Below are 23,270 nucleotides of genomic sequence, written 5' to 3' on the forward strand. Positions count from 1 at the left end.
AAGTAGAAGGAGGTGATAAAGAAGATTTTTGCAACTTCTGGCAGGCGCAAAATCCCAAATTGTAATAAAGAGTATGCTGAGTAACATGCTGAGTAACAACGTTCAGCTATTTTTCACAGAAGGTTAGTGTCCATGGCAGAAGTGTGGAGAAACTCTTTTTTGGAGCTATTCTTAGAGTAATTCGTATCTTCAAAAGGAGTTGTCATTGCTTTTGGTTAGGACACATAAGCAAGGACACTTTCCTGAGAAAGTCTGAAACTTCATTTGTAATGTCTGTGAGATAACTAACTCAGTATTCAGGGAAAAGGTGTTCTGTATTCAACAGTCAGGAAATGTGTATTTTTTTTGATGTGTTTATGGATGCAAGGAGTGCAGAGTTCCTGTTCATAATCCAAGGCCCCTGCCTACTCCCTCCATAAACTAAGGTGTACAAGCCTACCTGCATCCTGTTGTAGGGTTGGGCATAGACTATGGTACAGAATCCTCAGCTTATCACCCATCCTCTGCCTTCTGACAGCTGCCCTGATGTCATTCAGTTGTATTGAATGCTGCCTGCTGGAACTCAAAACCCTTTAGCTGCATTAAAAGAATCACAGAATCATCAAGTTTGGAAAATACACTAAAGGTCATTTAGCCTAACCAAGAAGCAGTTATTCATCCCACTGAGGCTTCCTTTCCTTTTTTGGTATAAAAATAACAGATACCTCGTGCTACTTTCTCCAGTCTCTTTCTGCCCAGCCCAACAAAATCATTCTTAGGCTATTGAGCAAGTCACCAGATCATGAGTTCTGATTTTTATGGTGCCTGGTTTTTATAGTCTTCTGTTTTATAGTCAAAAGTTGGGTGATACTGGCTCCTCTGAGCTAACTCCTACCTGTGTTTTGTCTTTAAAGCCACATTGTTTGTTCTTCTATTTAGTGAGCTCTACTCTGAGCCTGGTTGGACATGATTGTGTCAGAAGTCAATTCTGACTTTCTTTTTGTCATACTTGAGTCAGATTTTCCAGCTGGAAAGAGATACAGCATAAAATCAGCTTTTCTTGTATGTCTTCTAGAAAGAAGGTTATCTTAAATAAAGAGGTATATAAAGAGAACTGGCAGATGTTGTTTCTGCTCTCCATGTTTCAGTTTAGACAGCACACACTCAACTACAAATTGTAACTCCCATTAAAGGGTCATCATTTAGGACCTGGAGTTTCCTCTGATTACTCAAAGTTGCACTACAATGTGTGTGACACAATATTATCTGTAAACATTCCAGTTAACCTACTGGCAAATTCTGTTCCATAGGAATGGCCGTATTTCACTGCACATCTGTCTCGTGCCAGTAGCTGAATTTCAGTTTATGCTTGATACATCCTGATGCCATCAATAAAGCCTGATGAGACCTGTTTTGTTCTTTATTTGTAAAGACTCAAATAATAGAACTATGTAAAAAAAATCCAGTGAAAATATGCTTTCTAAATATTTTTGCCATTGAATGTTATTAAAAATCCTAAGAAACTGCCTGTTTTAAATATTGTCTCCTAGTCCAGATGCTGCTTTCGTAGAAACCTATTGTGACTGCATCTTTTTTAAACTCAACATAATTTGAATGCAATCCTGTTTATACTTTGTTCATGGAAAATATTTTTGTAAATTATGTGAAGCTCATTTTTTCTTTTTCCCCCTACCTCTCTAGATATGACCCAGACATTTTGCTAGGCTATGAAGTCCAGATGCATTCCTGGGGTTATCTCTTACAGAGGGCTGCAGCACTGAATGTTGATTTATGCCAGATGATTTCTCGTGTGCCAGGTAAGTTATTTGTTTAGGGCTTGAGTTCAGTTCTAGTAGAAGGAAGTTGAAATCTATGAACAAATTTTAAAAACAAATGCCTAGTATTTCTTCAGATAGGCCTTTTTTTTAATTCTTGCTCCTGTGTTGTTAATAGTATAATCACACACACCCTCCCCCCCCAAAAAAAAAATAAATCAGAAATATCAATGAGATTCTGGGGTTTTCTGCATTTTCAAATTCCTGGCATATTCCAGTTCTGGGTGTGTCCTGTATTCATGAACCTGGACTTGCATTCTGTAGTTTTGTGTTAAGTTTTCAGTTATTGGAGGTGCTTCTGCTACCAAACCTTCTTCTGCTTTCTTTGGCTCCAATCATTCAGAGTACCTACCATATTCATCATTTGTGATTTCTCTGGCTGGAATACAAGAACATAAAACTGCTCCTGAGCAGCAATTGTCCTGAACAGCAGCTTTGTAATAAAATCCTCACTTTCAATGATCATTCTTGTACTTTGGGCAAATTTTATTGGGCCCAAGTGCTGATGCTTTCCTCCAGCATTTGGAAAAAAAGTCTGTGTAGACTGGCAAGAAAACTTGGATTAGAATGGTAAGCCTAGTGTCTATGCTTAGCCAATCAATACAAGCAATCATTCTAAAGAATGGAGTTAGTGAATGGTTAAATAAATGTGCTGTTGCACCAGAGAAGAGTCAGGATGACTTTGTAAAATGAAAAACTGTCTCAAAAATTTGTTGTAGCTCTTTGCAATCATCACAGTGATGTGGATGAGGGAGATTTTAAAAATCAAAACAGTTGAAAAAGTTGGCTTTGCCAGGGCTCTTGCCAACGATCTGTACAGAAATTAAATCACTGTGAAATAAGAAGTCCATTACTGTCTTTATTGTTCTATTATTACTGTCTTTATTGTTCTATTAAAAATTTGGACCTGTCGCTTTGTAATGGTTGCAAAAACAAATGTTAGGAATTATAAAGCAAGGAAAATATAAAGCAATGAATGTAAATGTAAAAATCTATAGTGTGCTTGTACCTCAGATACTGAGATTGTAGCCTCCTCATAACCTTCCCCCATCAAAGTGGATATAGGGGAACTGGTTAAGATGAGAAGGGTAATCCAAATGTGTCTAGTAATTTGAGATTCCAGAAGAGGCAAAATGGTGTAGGAAAGGTAAAAGCCTATAAAATATTGAGGGATGTAAAGAGAAATAGAGATTGTGTTTTCATGGTCTTTTCCAATGCAAGAACCAGAAATCAAATGAAGCTAGCAAGTGGCAGCTATAGAAGTTGATTTTCAATCTCAGCATTGCTGAACTCTTGAGTTCCTTGTCACAAGATAGTACAAATGCCTAAAGTGTACATTGGTTTAAAAGGAGATAAATTCTTGCAAGAAAAATCCATTAGGATCTATAATACATGTGAAAATAATGTCTGGCCCAGGAAGTTGCAGATGGTTAGAAGCTGAGTTGTAGGGGCAGAGACAGAGACAAGAAAACACAAGAAAAAAATTTGTATCTTCAGCTGAAAGTTGTTGGCAATTGAACTTTGGTGAATTTTTACATACTTTATATGTGAAAACAAGATCACATGATAGTTTAAATATGAATAGGCCATCAATGCTCATAAGTTTCTTTCTTCAGCACAAAGCTCTCAAATTTGTTCTTTAGGAATAATAATGGATTGCATTAAACTTATTATTCAGTTTCCCTGATGGCTCAAATTAGGATGATATACTAGTTGCAAAATAATGCCTCTGGGTACAGTCTTCAGAGTACTGATGGATGTTCAGAGAATTTTTTGACCCATTACATCTCAAAATTTGCAATGTCTGTGGTAAGAGGAACAGTAAGTGTTGTAGTCAAAGGTTTCTTAAAACCTCTGAAGATTACAAAGATTTACTGTTCTACTGTAGAAGTATGGCTGAACAATCTCTTCAGTCTGGGACATGTGCCTCCACTGCTATTTTCAGAGGCTGAGTTGCAGTTCATGTCTTGCAGGACAGCTCTCTCTGCACTGTAGTTGATGCAGAACCAAACAATTCGGTCAGCAAAGCTGTTAAAAGTATCCATCTTCCTGACATAAGCTCTTCCTCAAGTTACTGATTTTGGGATACACATGAATGGGTCCTCAAAGAAGGAAGGGAACTATATGCTTCCTAATGGTAATGTTCCCATATATTTCACAGTCAGATTTCCCTACAACTGTGAAGTCCCACACAACATGGGTTCGGTTCTAGTGAAGGAGATCAGGATCATAGCCCTTAACATTTTTGTACAAGAAGTTCAAGTGGGCATGCAGAGCATAGGCACAATCTGCACAGAACTGGTGTTTGTAGTGCAGATGTTCTGTGCCAGCTGGTAGATGCACACTCAGAAGTGGAATACATAACACTTTAAAATGTGTGTAAGAACTGGTGTTATTTTAAAGTGAGTGGGGTATTTTTTTTGACAGAATTGCAGCAGAAAGTTGATAAAATAATGAGCTCTTCCCAGAAACGTCATGCCATAAATGTGGGCTTGCATGCATGACCATATACATGCAAGTAGTTGTGTTCTCTGTTGCTTTGTGGCCTCCTTGTCCACGGTTTTGACCCCATCTGTCTTCCTCTTGCTTTTCCAAACCCCTATGCTTTGTATTTTTCTCCCTTATTCATATGCTGAAACAATAAGGAGGTTAAAAAGATAGTATGCATTTTGATGCAGTGTACAAAAGATCTGCTAAATTTTTTCAAGGATCTGTGATTCACTCATGAGGTCAGTAAATGACAAATAGATTTTCTTAACCATATTTTAATTACTACTGCACACATTTGAAGATCAACACACAAAATTAGTCTATATTATGTTGTTTCATTGCAGTTCTGCAGCATTTCCGGAAATTTTTACTTCTGTCATCAAGGGTAAATGTTCTTCGCAACTGTCTGAGGATCTAATTGTTCAGTTCTGATCATTATTGATCAGATCATTATTGCAAAGCAGTGTGTATCCACACTTCTACACTCTCTGTCCAAAATGTTCTGCTTTTTATTAACAGGGTACTGTACAGGCTGTGCTGTACCTGATAAATGAGTGGTGGCAGAATACAAAGCAACCAGCAGTTTAAAAATGGGTATGGAATTAGACTTATGGGGAAATTGCCTTGAAGTAATTTCTCTCCCATTAAAGTAATAATAAGACTGAGGATCAGTGTGTTTTCATAATGCATTTCAGTCTGTATGGTACATTTTAAAAAACATCTCTGTAAACTCTGGAAAGAACACCAAAACAGTAGACTTACAATGACTGAAAAAAAGATAGTTAAAGAAATGTATACCAAAAAGAATGTCTTCTCTTGTGCTTTAATATTCCAAAGCCTGACAAAAATCAAGGATGGCAAAAGAGGATATATTTCTCTGTTTTAGTCACTGCTGTCTCACAGAAAGATTTAGAGTGCTGCTTCGGCATCTGCATTGGTTCCTTCCTATTTCCTTCTCCCTTTGCTATCCAGAACTCATGCCTGCCTACTCGCACTGCAGTGGGTTTGCTTTTACTGAATGAAAGAGACTGAATTTTCTCTCTCATGATCTGGTTGAGACTAGCTCATTGATGTAAGATGTAAGATCATTGCAAGTAAAGCATTGAGTTACAAACTCCTTTGAGAAAAATATCACTTTTTAAATTTTGGTCGGTTTGTTTGTTTGTTTGTTTGTTTTAATGTTGTGCACTACTGTATGTGCAGCTGACTCTCAAGTAACATTCAGCATTGCATAACCAATATATTCACTATGGAGAATATATTGCTTTGGACACTATTTCAATGAAACCAAAGAGTTCTCTGCAAAGGGCAAAAGCACAAAAACCTGGGGGAGTTTTATTTAGAGATTGTGTGTGGATGACTGGTAAATGAATAGTTTTGTGGAATCAGCAGTAATCTTCATGAATTTTTATTTTTCTTGAGAGCACACATTGGAAGAGGGATGGCTTGATCTAGTTTTTACTGTCTTATAACTTGTCTAAATATAAATCTCTTCTAATGTTTTTAGATGAAAATAAAGAGAACAGATTTGCCACTGAGCTGGATGAATATGGAGCGGATACAATGAGTGAAATACATATTGTTGGGCGAATTGTCTTGAATATTTGGAGGATGATGAGACATGAGGTAAATTTTTTAAAAGGTTAATGTTTTGACTTAATGAGTTTTCTAATTATTGCAGACTTCCTTGAAAGTTTTGTGTAACTTCTAGATCTCTTTTTCTTTATACACCTTTTCAAATAGAGTAGTTTGCCAGTTTGTGAGAATGGGTTTTGCGTATCTCCAAACTGTAAAATAATGAAGCCCTGATTTTTCAGTGTTTCTTAATGATACTCCTTTTCACTGATTTGTGGGTTTTGAGAGCAGCTTACTTGTTTTAGGAATTTGTCTAGTATGGTGCTTTTACTATTTTAAGTATTTGAACATCTTTTAAGTTGTCAGATTTACTTTTTTAAAAAAAAACTTTTTTTTGTTCTATTGATAGTTTTCCATTTAATACTCAAATAGACTTTATAAATCTTGTTCTGACCAAGTTAAGAACTGATCTTTATGAACTGCTTAACTCTGCATATTCTTTTCAGTTGATGAGGGATACTTTTTCCTGACCTATAAATAGGGATTTCTAAGAATAAAAACTAACTTTTTAAACAAAATACTAATAAAAAGTTAATAAATTTAGTTCTTGCAGTTTTTGAAAAGTAGAGATTTTTTTCTATTATGGAAGCTATCACACATCTTGACATGTCCAATGTGTTTTTCTAGGTGAATCTAACAAATTACACTTTTGAAAATGTGGGCTTTCATGTTCTTCATCATCGTTTTCCTTTATTCACATTCCGAGTTCTGTCTGATTGGTTTGACAATAAAGCAGATGTCTACAGGTAATGATCTATTAATCTATTTTTGTGTGTGCATTTTGTTTGCTGTTTTTAAGGCCAGATTCTTAACATTGGATAGGTGTGAGGTAAAGTCACCACAGGAAGAAATAATCAGTTTGGCTCAGGCACTAGGGCAGTGCATATGCAGCAACATGAGCTTATTTACTTGGATGTTCTATTGTTTAGTTATACCCTCAATATTACAACAAAATATTTTCAATTACATTTTCAATATACCTGAATAGATGTACTATTTTGAAGTTCTGTAATGTCTTTATTTTATTTTGTGTATAGTATTCATCAGAACTGCCAGGCTTCTGTTTCACTTCAAGTGCATGTCAAGAAGTTAGGCTTGAAAGTGTTGCAAAGCAGCACACAAGATGTTAAGACAGTAGCTATAGCTGCTTAAAAGTACCTTCATATGACATGTATCACATTCAGCTTCACCCAAAGCAATTTGGTATTGTGTGATATGAACATTTGTGAAATTGTGTTCTGATCTGCATGTTGTTCGTGACATACATAAAATTTCTGTAAAAGTTGAATATTGTAACTAAGTGGAAACATGGTTTATACTGAAGTTATGAATTTATTTTCAGCTGTGATAGGCATTCTTAATAAAGAAGGGTGTTTCCACAAAGGTCCGCTCAGTTAAAAAACATGTAAAGAGATGAGGAGGTAGTTGTGTCTGTTTTAGTAATCCTTTGGGGCAGTGAGAACAGGACAGAGTATGTCATTGCTAGATGCCTTAACAGTAGCGTGCTGTAACACATTCTGTGTATATATTTAGAAAATGTAAGTGTGCATTTATATGTGCCACACTTTTGAAAGAGTTGTATGAAAATGTTCTAGAGGAAAATTTTATTTGCTGGTTTGTTGCAAGTTATAATAAAAATACATTTGTCTTAGTAGAAAGAGCAGCACTCTTCTGATTTTTTATAACAAGGTGTTCACTCTCACAGATGGAAAATGGTTGATCATTACGTTAGCCGGGTTCGTGGGAATCTCCTGTTGTTAGATAAACTGGATTTAATTGACAGAACAAGTGAAATGGCAAGAGTTTTTGGGATTCAGTTCTTACATGTATTAACAAGAGGCTCCCAGGTAAGACTTCGTTCTCCTTATCGTTTATAAAAACTAAAATAGTTTTTATAAAATACTCTCGTTCTTCGATATCTTCTCAGTCCACATGTGCATTTTCATAGGGTCACAGAAGGCTTAAACATGAATTAACATGAAATTGAAACATAAAGAGTAGTGTTCAACCTATTATTTCTGCTTTTGAATTGCCTAGTCTCAGATTTTAAAAATAGCTGTTAAAAATAGAGTTCCCCAAATATAATCACACCAGTGAAACTCTTCTACTGCCTTCAGGAGCACTAAGCTTTCCTTTTGAGTTGGTATTGTTCACACTTAGATGAGACTAAAAATGAGTGCTTTCTAAAACATTAAGAAATACAATTAATTACGTTTTAGAAAGATGAGATTGGTTTCTTTCAGGGCAGACAAAGCAGCATTGAATATGTTCCAAGTGACATTTCTGGTGTAGCAGACCTCTGGGTGAGATTTACAATAAGACAAGAGAGGCTCTGGCTTTATTAAATATGTGTCATGCAAGATGTTTGTGGTTCTGTTGTTTTGATACCAGCATCAGAGGGAAAAGGGAGAAGAATAGAGCAAGATGTGCACTTTGTTTGGGAGCCCAGCAGTCTCCAGTAATACCAAAAGCTGTCCTTGCCCAGATTGTGAGTGACTAGGCTAAATGAACTGCTTTAATGCCTACATGTGAGACCTGAACAGCACCTGAAATGAAAGTTGGCCACTCTGTCATGTGTTACAGCTTTTCTGTTATCATAAACCAGCTCTAGATATGGGAGTGTCTGAAGCCGCAGTTTCCTTAACAATTCAATCCAGTTAAAAAACTTTTGCCACCTTTTTTTCTCGTACTGCAGTTGCCTGTGTCATCTCTTGACCCAGAGCAGGTTCTTGTTGGTCTTTCTGGTACTGACCCTATATTTAGGGGAAAGGGGAGCAGGCAGGCAGGCACCATCAGCAGAACCGTGGCAGTGTTCAGTAGGTATTTGCCGGTTTAGCTCTCTGATCTGGTTTACCATATTATCAGAAAATACCACTGTTGGAGCAAGGGAAGAGAAATGCACAGTTAGGGACAGGGAGTGTGGGACTGGCATCCCGCCAACAGAGATATGCTTAAACTGTCATGATTGCAGCCCACAAAGACTGTTCTGCCTGTCTTTTTCTCAGATGTCTGTGAGTGGGAGTGAGCAACAGAAGCATGCTGCATTTTCTATCCTGACTGTTCTTTTCTCTTCCCTTCTGTGCACTTATGTTCCGTTTCCATTGAAACTTTCTAGATCACAAAAATGGCACTTGCAACAATTCCCAGTCACCTCAAATAATTGTTTTTTCACATAGAAGAATCACTACCTTTTATGAAGATACTCCTCCTCAGTTAAAAAACATGTTAAAATGGAATAGTAATAACAGATTTCAGATATTTTATTTTTCCATGTTTGTATCTCTCATTGAGTTTTACAATAGCTTTTTTAAATTATTTTGTTTTATTGTATTAAGTCATCTTGAACATTTCTTAGTAGACTAAACAAAATCTAACAAGAGGTGGTCATAGGTATGCAGGTAATTAGTCAGATGTTTGAAGAACTTGCTGGGTTTTGCACAGGAGTCAGCAGGGCTCATGGAGAGATCTTTAAACTCGATTTGAAGGGGGAAAGGAATAAGACCAGGCTCATTAGAGAGAAACTTGGAAGCATCACACCAGTGGTTGAGAAACAGTATCCTAGCAAAGTCCTTTGATCTGCTGTCTCAATGGAGGTAGGCACTGGAGATCCACATGGGAACAAAAACAAAAGGATTATTGACATGTTAGGAACCACAGATGCATCTGAGAATCGAAATGTAGAGATTAGGTCTTCTCTCCCTGCCTAAAAAAGGTGGTAGGATCAATAGCCCAACTGAGGTGCATCTGCAGCAGTGCACTCAGCATGGGTAACAAACAGGAGACCAGTCCTGTTTTGTATCTTTATTGATTATCTGGACAATGGGACCAAGGGCTCCCTTAGTCAGTTTGCAGACAACTCCAAGTTGGGAGGGAGTGTTGATCTGCTGCAGGATAATAAGGCTCTAGAGAGGGATCTGGACAGGCTGGGTTGATGGGCTGAGGCAAATTATGTGAGGGTTCTGTCCTTGGCTCCCAACAACCCCATGCAGGGTTACAAGCTACAGCAAGAATGGCTGGAAAACTGCCCAGAGGAAAATGACCTGAGGGTGGTGGTCAACAGCAGCTGAACATGAGCCAGTGTGTGCCCAGGTGGCCAAGAAGGCCAGTGGCATCCTGGCATCTGTCAGAAGTGATGTGGCCAGCAGCACCAGGTTGTCTGTCTTTACTCAGCACTGATGAGGCCACACCACAAATCCTGTGTTCAGTTCTGGGTCCCTTTAGTACAAGAAGGACACTGAGGTGCTGCAGCAAGTCCAGAGAAGAGCAGTGAAGCTGGTGAAAGGTCTGGAGCATAAGTCCTGTGAGCAGCAGCTGAGGGGTCTGGGGTTGTTTAGCCTGGAGAAAAGGAGGCTCCGGGGTGACCTTACTGCTCTCTGTAACTGCCTGAAAGGAGGCTGTAGTGACATGGAGGTCAGTCTCCGGACCTCCTTCCAACTAAGAAGCAACAGGACAAGAGGAAATGGCCTCGATTTGTTCCATGGCTGGTTTAGATTGGATATTAAAATAAATTTTATCCAAGAGGATGGTCAGGCATTGGAACAGGCTGTCCAGGGTCACCATCCCTGGAGTTAATAGATCTGTAGATGTGGTGCTTGGGCAATGGTGGATGAACAGTTGGATTTGATGATCTTAGAGGTTTTTTCCAACCTAAATTCTGTGATGCTATGAAAACTAGGGAAAACCCCCAAAATCTACATCTTGGCAGAAGCAGTCCCTGACCACCTTGTCACACATCCAAGTTCATCACTGGACACAAATTAGTGTGCAATCAGTGTAAGGCAGCAGTGGCAGTTTATGTTGCTCCCTAACTACACATCAACCTCCAACCTCTTTTTAAGGTGCAGTCTTGTTGAAGCTGTTGGTTCTGTAAGTTCGTTTGTAACTTCAAGGTTAAAGAAATTTTATCTAACCTGTTCAGTACAATGATTGAATACACAGTGTGTCAGGCAGACGGTCTTTAACAGTGATTTAGTTGCTTACAAAGCACAGGATTTTACAACTATGTAGAATTGTTCCTTGATATTTTGGGATTTTCAGTCCCTTGTCACCTGTGTATGTAGTTTTCAGCTTTTTTGGTTTTTATTGTGAATGTACACACTGCATACCTGCCCATTTGTGCTTGTAAAGCCTTTACTAAAGCATTGAGTAATACACAAATTAATACGGCTGGGGTTTTTTCTCTTCTTGCCAGTTACACATATGACATTTTATGGTGTTTTGAACAGAGTGTTTGTTGTTCTATGCTTCCTGTTCTACTTGTATCAGGGAGAAAGCACGATGCCCAGTGCATTTACTGCATATTATACTTTGTTTTCTTTGATGATCTGCAAGTCTAACAATACTACATTTTAGCAAATGCTCCTTCACTGACAGTAGCATGGACATCCACACATATTGTTGAAGCCTGTTGGATGTTTATTTTTTCCATATATAAAAAGTATTTGATTTTCAATGATTAGGGGTAAACAAAGAGGAAACACATGGAAAAGTTCCGCTGTATGTAATACAAAGTTACAGACTCACAGAACAGTTAGGGTTGGAAGGGACCAGAAGATGATGTAGCGATTTAAAATACAATTAAACGTATGTTAAGAGCATGGCTATTTATTTTGGAAAAGTAGTTATGTGTACTTTAAATTTAGGAAATGTAAGGGTGTGTTTGCCATAGTGAATACATGTTTGTTCTGCACTTTTGAAATGACAGTGGTTATATCCAAACTGTTTTGCAGTACCGTGTGGAGTCAGTGATGCTGCGCATTGCAAAGCCGATGAACTACATTGCTGTGACTCCCAGTGTCCAGCAGCGAGCTCAGATGAAAGCCCCACAATGTGTTCCCTTAATAATGGAGCCAGAATCCCGCTTCTACAGCAACGCTGTTCTTGTCTTGGATTTCCAGTCCTTATATCCTTCCATTGTCATTGCATACAACTACTGTTATTCTACCTGCCTGGGACACGTTGAAAACTTAGGAAAGTAAGTTGTTACTCTTTTCTCACAATCTTTGATTCCGTAGATAGCCGAGTGTCTTTTCTAAGGTACTGAGAACCCCTGGTTGCCATTGGAAACGATGGGCATGTATGAATAGCACCATTTTCTGTTACACAATACAGATGATAAAAATCTCCCATGTGGGTGTGTGCATGTGCATATACACATCAGTATGTATTTTTAATTAAATATTGAACTAGACTCTGTTCTCTTAAAAACCCCTGGAAACAGCTCTGTGCATGTGTGTATGTACACCTCTTTGATCATTGTGGTGGTGCTGGTTTTCAATATTGCTTCAGAATAAGTTAAAATTATTATAAATCCACCATTTCTGTCTTGAAAATTAGACTGGGGTTATTCCTTAATGAATTATGATTGTTCCTGTATCACTTGTAGTTCACTCTGGTTCTAATTACTGAAAATTAAAAGGTACAATTGAGTTATTCTTTGTAGCATCTTTTATTGAGCTTAACAGTTTTTCTGTTAATTGGGAAAAGATCTCACTGCTTGTTATAATTACCTCTATAAAACAGTATTTTGAAGAATGGAAAGATGCCTGTAATAATTGCTAGGTGTCACCATCAGGTTTTCAGGTTTCTGATTTGAAATTCTGAATTTGTAGGAAGAAAGTAAGTGCAGTGTAGTACTTGGTAAACATGCATGGTTTCCATAGGAGATTACAGTATTGAGTACATGCCTCCACTAACTCAGTATTTGGTAATAATTCATAACACAGAGCAGAATTGATAAATTGTGCATGCATTGGAATTTAGCTATTTATTACTACTTTGTTCCTAGAATCTTCTGTACGTAGGTAAGAAATTTGGAATTATGTTGTGTTTGTTTATACCTGAGATTATTCTGTCCTTGCTAGCATTATTAGCATTTTAATGTGAGCCGATGTTTTTGCTTGATTAGTCTGTAAATGAATGGTCTTCATATTTAAATTTTCTCTTTATTAGGTATGATGCATTCAAATTTGGCTGTACATCTCTGAGAGTACCTCCTGACTTACTCTACCAGATTAGACACGATATCACAGTGTCACCCAGTGGAGTAGCTTTTGTCAAGGTAATGATATTAGTGCTCTGTGGCAGCATTTTCACTGCCTGTTGGATGACGTAAAATCAAATTGGTATTGTAGCTTATATTTTGCTGCATTAAGAGCAGACAGAAAGGCGAGGTTCATTCTCTCATTTCACAATGTTTTTGATATTTGTCAAAGTGCTGAACTTCTGGCATTTCAGGAAGTAAAATGTCTTTATGCTTTCTTTTATACTGAAGGCTTATTTCATCTATAATTAAACTGTATTTTACTTGTGCAGTTTGGGGATCAAACAGTAATTATCTGCATGTAATAATTCACTTTTCTCCTGCCTGTGTAGCAGAATGCTTTCTTGGAAAAGGGGTAATGATTACTCCCTGACTTGCTTTCTATTGTTCTCATTTTGTAATGTGTCCTCCTGGCTGATATGTAATGTATATCACCTGGAGCTGTTAAAAATAGTAGGGCAATCACCAGCACACCTGTATTTAATGTAAAACAAAAAAAATTAAGTAAAGAATATTTGCAGAATTTTTAAAAGATAGTGTTCCTTCAGCATTTAATACTTAGAGATTTAACAGCTAGATATTGAAGTCCCATTTTAGTTAATCAGGTTATCTAAACATTGCATCAGCAGGGCTGATGAATACAAAGAACAAAAAGCTATTTGTTCTGTCCTTAAGAGCTTTGCCTGTATGCTAGCTTCCTTACAATATTTGTGGGAAAACCAAACTGTGGGTGGCTAGGGCATCTTGATAGTTAATTTGTCTTCGTGTCAGTGGTTAACTAAGAGTTCTGGGGTGTGGTTTTGCTCTTAACTGTTTTCTTTGTTCCCTTCATGGCAGCCTTCAGTAAGAAAGGGTGTGCTGCCAAGGATGCTAGAAGAAATCTTGAAGACCAGGGTAATGGTGAAACAGTCAATGAAGGCTTATAAGCATGACAAGGCTGTGACTCGAATGCTTGAAGCTCGACAGTTGGGTCTTAAATATATCGCTAATTTTACTTTTGGCTATACTGCTGCTAATTTTTCTGGAAGAATGCCATGCACTGAGGTAAGGGTTGCAGATAAAAATGTTGGAAAGACACTAGTCAGATAACATATTATTATTTGAAACTAACTAAATACCTTCAGAAAAGCTGTTTTTATTTGTAGTACTGAAAATCAGCAACTTAGGATTTATTTCTGATATTCTAGAAAAATATAAAGGTTGTTGTCTTCTTTTTCTTCCCATAAAGGAGCATTTGGAGTTGGCATTTCTGTTGAGCTATTTCCAAAGGGAGATTGGATTACAGTTCTAATAGTGGAAATAGAATAAAAAATTGTAGCTTTTTCTTCATTTTCATAGGAATCAGCAGAATCCAAAAAACTAGAGAAAACAATACTGAGCAGTCTTGTTTGCTCCATAGATTTTTAATACTTCTAAAGAAGTTTAAAACAAATTTCTCTTTATTTTAATACTTAATAATTTTTGATTATTTTCTTTTTAGTTCTTGTTATTTTGGGGCAAGTTAAGCAACCTTTTTATTTATTATATGCATTTAAACCATGAAATAAAATATATCATCTCAATATGGTGATTTTCATAACAAGATCAAGCATGGTTAGACTCTGTTTAGCAAAAGCTAGTATTTGGTTTAGCAGTAGAATAAAGATTTTCAATCTAACTTTGCAGATTGGAGACAGCATTGTCCACAAAGCCAGAGAAACATTGGAGCGTGCCATTAAACTGGTGAATGATACAAAAAAATGGGGTGCTCACGTTGTATATGGTGATACAGACAGGTAATTCATGGTCTGCTTCTTGTTTTAAAATCATACTAGTTCTTCATAGATAGATTTTGCCTTTGTCCCAACAAGGCAAATTTATGATGCTGAAAAGGGTATGTGGATCTGCTTTGGATGTTGCTTTACTGCCTTGCAGAATACTCAAAGTGAATAAATACCAAGTTTGCTCAGGTTTCTTTAAGCACTTTAAAGGTTTCCTTTCTTTTGAAAATTATGTGGAAAAGAAAGAGAGGGACAATATTTTTTCACTTGTGAATTAGTATAAATCTTATTTAACAAATTATTATTATTATTGTTTCTGATGCCATTTTTATTTTGAAAAATAGAGTATATATAACACACTAGGCATTGCACTTTGAGGAAGGCACTGTTTTAAGCTTCAGAAGTGGATACAATTCAAAAGCAGCCACCAGAGCATACAAAGATATTATTAGGCTGCCTGACATACATTTTCTCAGTCAGTCTTTCATCTAAATAATAGCCATGCTCTAGGCATATCCACCTCTGTTCCATACTTGGATAATTTTTCAGCCATTGGGAAACAAAGCTTGTCTGGCTGTCCTTTCTTAATAACTTATGAATCCAGTGACTGATTTCAGCTAGATCTGATAAAAGACTTGACATTTCAAAGATACTGAATTCATAGTGGTTTCAATTAAAAAAAAAATGTTGGAGAAAGGAAGTAAAATCCTGCTGCTGCCCATAGTGGGGGAAAAATGGCATACCAGAGCTCTTTACAATTCTTTCCTGGGAACTCCAGTTTTTACAGTGCCTGGGAGCAGTCCATTCCCTGCCTCATTAGATAGTCATAGCATTCATCAGCCTTTTGGCACTCCTCATCACATGCTTAACACTGAAGTTTCTCAGATTTTGGGGTTTTCTAGCTGAAGAAAGGGTGTACAAGTCATAATAACATCCCTGCCATGCTACCAGGAAACTGTAGCTTATAATTTTCAGGAACCACGTTGAATAGATTTGCACTCACTTTCTGTGTCTGATTTCTTGTAGCATGTTTGTACTCTTGAAAGGAGCCACAAAGGAACAGTCTTTTAAGATTGGTCAAGAAATTGCTGAAGCTGTAACAGCAACAAATCCCAAGCCTGTTAAACTGAAGTTTGAAAAGGTAAAAGGAAAATATTTTGCTTAAAATGTGTTGGACGTTATCAAAACAACAACAAAACAGAAATGAAACAAGAGAAACCCCCCCAAAAAAAGTTGAAGATAAAAGATTTTTCTGAACCCTAATGTACATAAGGATAAACAAGTCATGTGCTGTGCTGTTTCTGTGGCTATATTGCAAGCTCCTTAATGCCTCAGGGACCTTTTCAGAGGAGCATTACTGTGTGAACAATAAAAAGAAATATTCCTAATTTCACATCAGTGGCTTGTTGTGCTGGCAGCATCAGGCAGTTTGAATTCGTGTCTCATTCATCAGTTTTTGGAAATATCTCCCTCAGTTTGGTATTGTATACCTACAATTGAATCAATGTGTGCAGCTTAGCAGAGGAAGTGTTCACCATCCCCAATTCCAGTGCATTAATAACAAGCCTGATATTTATTTTTCAGTCAGCCTTAGCACACTTCAGCATATGTCTATGTGATACATATACCTGTAAAATGAAAAATCATAAAAATCCATTCGGTAGGCTTCTGGAAGAAATACTAACCACAACAAATCTTTTATAGAATATGTTACTGATTTTGCTGGAAGTTTGTCACTGTAAAGTCATTAACAAGATGTTCAGGTCAGTTAGCATTAGTTCAGGTGCTGTGGATATTTTCAAAGTCCATACCTGACTCAACAAGGTAAATCAAAATTTATAATTCTGAGGCAACCTAAACTCACTGCTCCCTCTTCCATGAGAGTCAGGAAGATGACAAAGAAGGAATTGTTCTCCATTCTTTCATTTGAAAGTAGTCAAGGAATACTTACACAATCAAGAATGAAATAAGAGGTTAGAGAAAACAAGCAAAAGAGACCATTACCCTAAAAATTCATTCCTGAGAAAACCATTCTCCAAGCACAGGCATTTAAAAGCCATACTTTCTCCAAATGGAAATACAAGCAGATTTTTGGCATTATCCTTATTAGATAAAGTTTGAAAACAGGAAGTTCTAAGCCTCTACTTTTGCTGGGAACATTTTCTTCTCTGATGTTTAAAATGAAGTTGTCTTTATAAGAAAGAAAGATAATAGCTACAGTAGACGTGGTGACAGGTGCAATCCGGAAAAGTAAAGGTACTTGCAACCATTTATACTCTCTGTTACTTTCCATCTGAGCTTCAGCTACATGAAATATAAAGCGATTCAAGAATGGAACACCACAGAAGCCCAACTTCCTCAGCCATCTTAAGAGTCTGTTTAATCAAAAAAACCCAAACAAACAAACCAACAAAGCACAGTATTCCTTAGGCAACCTTCTATGTTCAAAGTCATCTTATATTCCCAACACATTCCAGACTGAGCTGTCTTTTTTCTAAACATTCCAGGTCTACTTGCCATGTGTCCTGCAAACTAAAAAGAGGTATGTGGGTTACATGTATGAAACACTGGACCAGAAGGACCCAGTATTTGATGCAAAAGGCATAGAGACAGTCCGAAGGGACTCCTGTCCTGCTGTTTCCAAGGTAAAGTATTCATAGATTTCTTCTTGAATGAAATTATAATCTTCTGTTTTTTCATATTTGTCCTTTCTTAGAGTTTCTAGTCCTTGGAGTTTTCTTAATCTTCATCTGTTTTTCTTGTGTGAGCTATTTGAAAGATAAATTGGAGATCTTTTACAGCATTACAAGGACTTGTATTATATTATACAGCTTACATTTCATCCACTACAAACCCCATAAAAGCGCTTGGCCCATGTAAGCCCTGTCAAAGACTATTTGTCCTAGGGTGACCATTCTTGATCCAGTTCACTTTAACTGGAAGTATTACTGCCAAATGAGCGAGACACACTGATCTGTCTTCCAAATAGCTCACTTACCTAAACCTAGTTCAGCTATGAAATCCTTTAAAATATGCTTTCTTGACTTATTTTAAGCTGTGTATTGAGAGGTTAAAAAGAAATTAGGAAATCCTGTTCTTAGCCAAATTAAAAGAAATTTATGCCAGTAAAAAAGGTAACTACGTAGAAGGGTTTACTAAAGTTATGGCAGAATATTTTAGATGGCACAGAAAAACATCTTCTCTCATACTTTGGAAGCCTCTATAATTGTTGAAAAAAATCTTAGTGTTGGAGTATGGATGATGTCATGAAAGATGTGGCAAGCTGAAGAAAAAGTTGTCCAGTAAAGTGTTTATGAATGTCTTTGAGTGGAAGAGATTGCAACCTGTTGTCCTATCAATATCCTAGTTCATCACTGGTACTTTTTCTAAGCAGTGTAATTGTATTTCCATGTAATTTACTGAATTAATTTGAATTAATTCTCTTTTATTCAAACATACATGTTTTTGTCACCTTTCTCCTTTTCTTGTAAAGATACTTGAGTGTTCTATCAAGCTGCTATTTGAAACACGAGACATAAGTCAGATCAAGCAGTATGTTCAGAATCAATGCATGAAGTTACTGGAAGGAAAAGCCAGCATACAGGACTTCATCTTTGCAAAAGAGTACAGAGGGAGCTCAGCATACAAACCTGGAGCCTGTGTACCTGCTCTGGAAATCACCAGGTAATGAGATCAAGAAGTGCTAATCATAGATATTTCTTATCTCAGCTTTTGTGCTGACAGGTTATGGGTAGGAGCTCATAGGTTGTTTTTTTTTTCTTCATCTTTGTACTGACACATTATGGGTAGCAGATTGTGGATACTTTTTCTCTTGACCTTTGCTGCTCTCAAGTTACAGGTAGCAGTCAGATGTCTCCTTCAAATACTGTTGAAGCAGTTGTCCCTGACTGTCTTCTGAGTGTGAAAAGATACGGTCCTAGAAAGCCATTTTGTAGTCCTGGAAAAGAGCCACATGTTCAAGAGGAAAGTCTTGTCAGGACACTCTAACAGTGTGTTGTTCACTTCTGTTACTTAAGAGTTTGGGTTTTGTACAAGGGCTGGACTCTCCAAGATTACTCATCACTCACGGTTATTAGATATGTTAGACATTGTGACAGTGATATCTCTTAGTGTTGTGAAATACGTTACCAGGCATAGTTCTTCATTTTTAATAAGTACCTTACTTAAAGTTAATATTTCATCCTGTTGTCCTTGATCAGTAGTAGAAAAATAGATAATGTAAGCTGGAACATTTTGTCACCTTGCTCAATGCAAAAGGTCTTCCAATTAAGCTATGCTTTTTAAATAAAATAACATCCAAGTCCAAAACTGATACCTACTTCAAATTGAATTGTCCTTTGCTTTCTGAGTAAAGGATAATTCAGTTTGAAGCAGGTATCATTCTACTGAGCAACCAGTCTCAGAAAGCAAAGGACCAGAATTTGATTAGAAAGCAAATGATACTTGAGCCCTTTTTAGTACCCTGGCTGTTCCTTATTAAAGTATTTCTTTAAGGAAGTGGTAGCTGGAAAACAGTTTGCATGCAAATCCAAGTGACCTGAAACAGACCGTGTCTTTAGGGCTTGTGTCCCAAGTTCTAAAATATAGGTTTGATCATGAGACAGATTAAAAATGAAACATTTTTGTCCTGTGCTTCATAAATAGCCATTAATTCTGTTCATTTGGAGAGCAAGTAATCTAATCAGATGGGGAAGCTTACAGGCAGATGCAATAACTGTGAATCTGCCTCTGGATGCATTCTCAAGGCTGTGTTTTGACAGGAGGATGCTCGCATATGACCGTCGCTCCGAGCCGCGCGTTGGGGAGCGCGTGCCCTACGTCATTGTGTACGGCATGCCCGGCCTGCCCCTGATCCAGCTCGTCCGGCAGCCCCTGGAAGTGCTGCAGGACCCCAGCCTGAGGCTCAACGCCACCTACTACATCACCAAGCAGATCCTGCCCCCCCTGGCCAGGGTGTTCTCGCTCATTGGCATAGACGTCTTCAGCTGGTACCACGAGCTGCCCCGGGTGAGTGTTTTCAAACAAGAGATAGCAAGTGCAACGCATCTGTGTGCTCTTTGGCCTTACTGTTACTTCTAGTGGAATGAGGTTGATAGGAAGCAACAGCAAAGGTTACTTTGTAAAGCAGTGTTTGGTGCTCAGATAGGCAGTCCTTATTCTTAGATTTTCTGTGTGGGGTTTTTTTTTCACATAGTAAGTTTTTTCAGCCAGCCCTTCTGTGCAGGGTTGATCACAGTCATCTTCTGTTTCCTATTCCCTTCTATAGTTTAAGAGAATATTTTGCCATAACTCTGTATTTTTAGCAGTATGTGTATATGCATCTGTTTGGCCATACCAGTAACCTTTTAAGTTTCTCTATATTTGATGTTGGAACTCCTGCTTTTCCAAAATGTTCTGAAGATCTTTCCTCTGTATAGAAAAGGGGGCATGCCCCACAGCAGGAACACTTTAAAAATTTTTATCACCAGAGATTTAGAACCAATAATATCTAAACATGACTTCCCCAAAAGTTAAAGAATTCATTGAAATGCAGGAAATGAAGTATTAGATAGCTGGATTTTAGTTTGTGATTCCCCTGACAAAAAAGGATGGTGAAAGACAGTGTATGTGAGTAGTTTGGTTACTCTTCTCAGAATAGACTTCAGCAGCACAGTAACACATCATGTTCCCACTGCAATATAGCAGTATAGCTGTATTTCCCAGTACAGCCTTGATTGACTTTATCTTCTTCTCTTCACCTTTCCAATGGCACCATGGCAGTCACCTTAAGTATCTCCAACAAGCTGTTCTAAAAAGTGAAAAGAGCCCTGGCTTTCTGCAAGGCCAAGGAGCAGCAAGGAAGTCACAGAGAGCAGAGCAGCAGGAGAGTGAAGGATAGCACAAAGCAAAAGTGATGCAGCAGCAGGAGTAAATGCAGAAAACAGACTTGCCAGGGTGGTGAGCCAGTGGTGGAGCCTTGTCCAAGGAAATCAGAGTATGAGCTTGTGCCATGGACCAAAGCACCATGGCAGAGCTGTGCCCAGGACTGCCCAGCACAGACAGACAGTCGAGGGCAAGCAGCATCCAGGAGACGGCCACTGGGGCTGCAGCCAGGGCACGTGTAGATGTGAATCAGATCAGAACCTAGAAAAGGAACAGCTGCAGGAGGCAGAGTTTGAGGTGAGATCAGGAGTAAGCATGTGACCAAGGATTTTTCTGGTTACAGATTCCCTGTGAAAAGGGTGTGGGGGAGGGCTCTGTTCAGTATATCAATTCAGGGCCAGTGCTGCGCTCTTTTTATCTATGTTCATAATTTGTGTATGAAACCTTGCCCTGCAGGCCATCTTGCACTTTCTTACTCCTTTGGAAAAAAAAGTATGCAATCTAGGAAGTTCATTACCTCTTAATTATTTTTCTTAACAGATTCAGAAGGCTGCCTCAGCTGCCCACACTGAGCTAGAAGGACGCAAAGGCACCATCTCCCAGTATTTCACGACCTTACACTGTCCCGTGTGTGATGAACTGACCCAGTATGGGATCTGTAATAAATGCAGAAGCCAGCCACAGCATGTGGCAGTGATTCTCAACCAAGAAATCCGAGAGTTGGAGCGTAAACAAGAACAGCTGGTCCAGGTACGATTAAAGCATTGTCAGATGTCTGTCAGCAAAAGACTGGGGCTGAAATTTCAAAGCAGTGTGTTACTGAATACTCCCAACAGAAATGGGAAGTATGGTGTGGGTGTTAAATGTGCTGCAGCTTGTTTGCTTTTCCCATTGCTGTCAAAGGCAGCACAGCAGCTGTTACTCTCCTAGGCTTTGTGGAAAGCTAAGGCAAAGGAGGGGATCAGAACGGAGGATGCTTTTTCTCATTTTCTTCTGATTTTTAAAGAGTACCTTATATGGTTTGTAGGTCCCATTTTGTAATGACAGAGATCTGTGAGAGTGTAAAAGATTCACTTTTTTTGCATTAAAATAACAGATGATGTTCTAGAAACAAAAATGTTTGGGCCAGAATATTTATTTATTGATTTATTTATATGTATAACATGTATGTGGTTTAGTTTGGGGATTTTAAAATTGTTACCTTTCCTCTTGATAGGAATTTTCCAAGCTGCTTTTTCCCCTTGAGCTAGAAGTCAATTAAGAGGCTAGCTGACTGTGCTCATGAATATATTACAGCAAAGCACAATGCCTCCCCTTGTGGAAACATATGCATAACCTCACCTAATTTTCATACTGTCATATTTTATAATTAATAAATATTTTAGTTAAAACTTATTTTTAGCAATAGCACATGAACCATTTTAAAGACTTGTCTGAATGTCTGGGATAAAAATGTTCCTAAATGTAAGCATTAACTTGATAGGTTCTCATGGGCTTGCTAAAAATGCACTGTAAATCACTTCATAAATATTTCATTACTAAGGTGTGGACTTCTTGCTGTATTTTGTAATATGCAACCTTATCTGCATTGTGAATGGTAGAAATGAGGAAATGCATGTTCTGCAGTTTTCCTGTGGTACTTTGAACCCTTTGTATTGCTCTTGTTCTGGAATAAAGCTGAACTTGGCAGACTTGTCCAGGCCCACAGAAGAATCAGTGAATTTGATTAGAACATTCTCTCGTCTCTGCAACACACGATAGCTCAGCCTGGGATCCTGTCGAAGTCAGTGTTTGATGTCTCTGTAAGAGCATCTGTCTTATTTTAATATGAAGGCATATATATCTTTCATAGCTTATATTTTTAGCCCTTTGAGATTATAAACATGCTGGAGCCAGCAGAAACTAATGTAACATTGAGCTGTACATTATTTAAACTGAACTCAAAAATTACATGCTCTTGGTTAAAACCATAGACTTCTTCCCTCAACACAAACTGAACTTAGGACATGTCTCAGGTACCATTTAGTTTGGTCCCTTGCATTTAAACCTGCCACAGCCTCTTTCAGAAGAACTAGAATAGATGTAGTTCTGAGGTTACAAACCTGGATCCAGCTGTTTAAATCCTGTTCCTGCTGGTCACAGTTGCAGGCCAGAGGACTGGTATCCTCTGAGGTGCCACCTGTGGGACTTGGCCAGGTGGGGCTGCCCCTCTCCAGCTATTGACACTCTGCAGGGATTTGGTTCTGATGCAGGCCTGGCATCAGGATGGAATGTGGAAAGAAGGAAAAGAAGTAGTTTTAAAAGCAAAGGGATACAATTTGGGATTGTTGATCAGGTTATGCAAATAATAGGATAAACTGTAATATTTTAATGTTACAAAACACAGCTGTGGTTGGACGTAAACTTCCAAGGTTTTGGAAGACTGTTGGAGGTGGCAAACACTGCAAAGGTTAAAAATAAAAAGGCAAAGCCAGGGACCTTTAGTTTCCTAAAGATATCTACCTTTGGAAAAACTGTGCCTGCTGCTATTTTATTCCATCAAGTATCTCATGTTTTAAGTACTTTCAAGCAGAATTAACAAGTAGTTATTTGAACAAGGAGAGCAGTGCAACTTCTGTGGCCTATGTATTTCTGTGTTGGGATTGA

At 37.9% G+C, this 23,270-nt stretch overlaps 1 protein-coding gene across 1 annotated transcript in view; it reads left to right on the plus strand.

The window, feature by feature from the left end:
* Positions 1–23,270, plus strand: part of REV3L (REV3 like, DNA directed polymerase zeta catalytic subunit) — a 71,618-nt gene that overhangs the window by 46,657 nt on the left and 1,691 nt on the right. The window contains exons 18-30 of the mRNA XM_083857368.1: positions 1,681–1,796; positions 5,812–5,930; positions 6,567–6,685; positions 7,645–7,786; positions 11,669–11,913; positions 12,891–12,999; positions 13,819–14,025; positions 14,647–14,756; positions 15,768–15,882; positions 17,249–17,386; positions 18,235–18,425; positions 19,523–19,769; positions 21,165–21,374. Coding sequence (XP_083713494.1) covers positions 1,681–1,796; positions 5,812–5,930; positions 6,567–6,685; positions 7,645–7,786; positions 11,669–11,913; positions 12,891–12,999; positions 13,819–14,025; positions 14,647–14,756; positions 15,768–15,882; positions 17,249–17,386; positions 18,235–18,425; positions 19,523–19,769; positions 21,165–21,374 — 2,068 coding nt within the window. The remainder of the gene's footprint in view (positions 1–1,680; positions 1,797–5,811; positions 5,931–6,566; positions 6,686–7,644; positions 7,787–11,668; positions 11,914–12,890; positions 13,000–13,818; positions 14,026–14,646; positions 14,757–15,767; positions 15,883–17,248; positions 17,387–18,234; positions 18,426–19,522; positions 19,770–21,164; positions 21,375–23,270) is intronic.

Source organism: Zosterops lateralis (genome assembly GCF_965231275.1).
Source record: "Zosterops lateralis genome assembly, chromosome: 3".
Classification (NCBI taxonomy): domain Eukaryota; kingdom Metazoa; phylum Chordata; class Aves; order Passeriformes; family Zosteropidae; genus Zosterops; species Zosterops lateralis.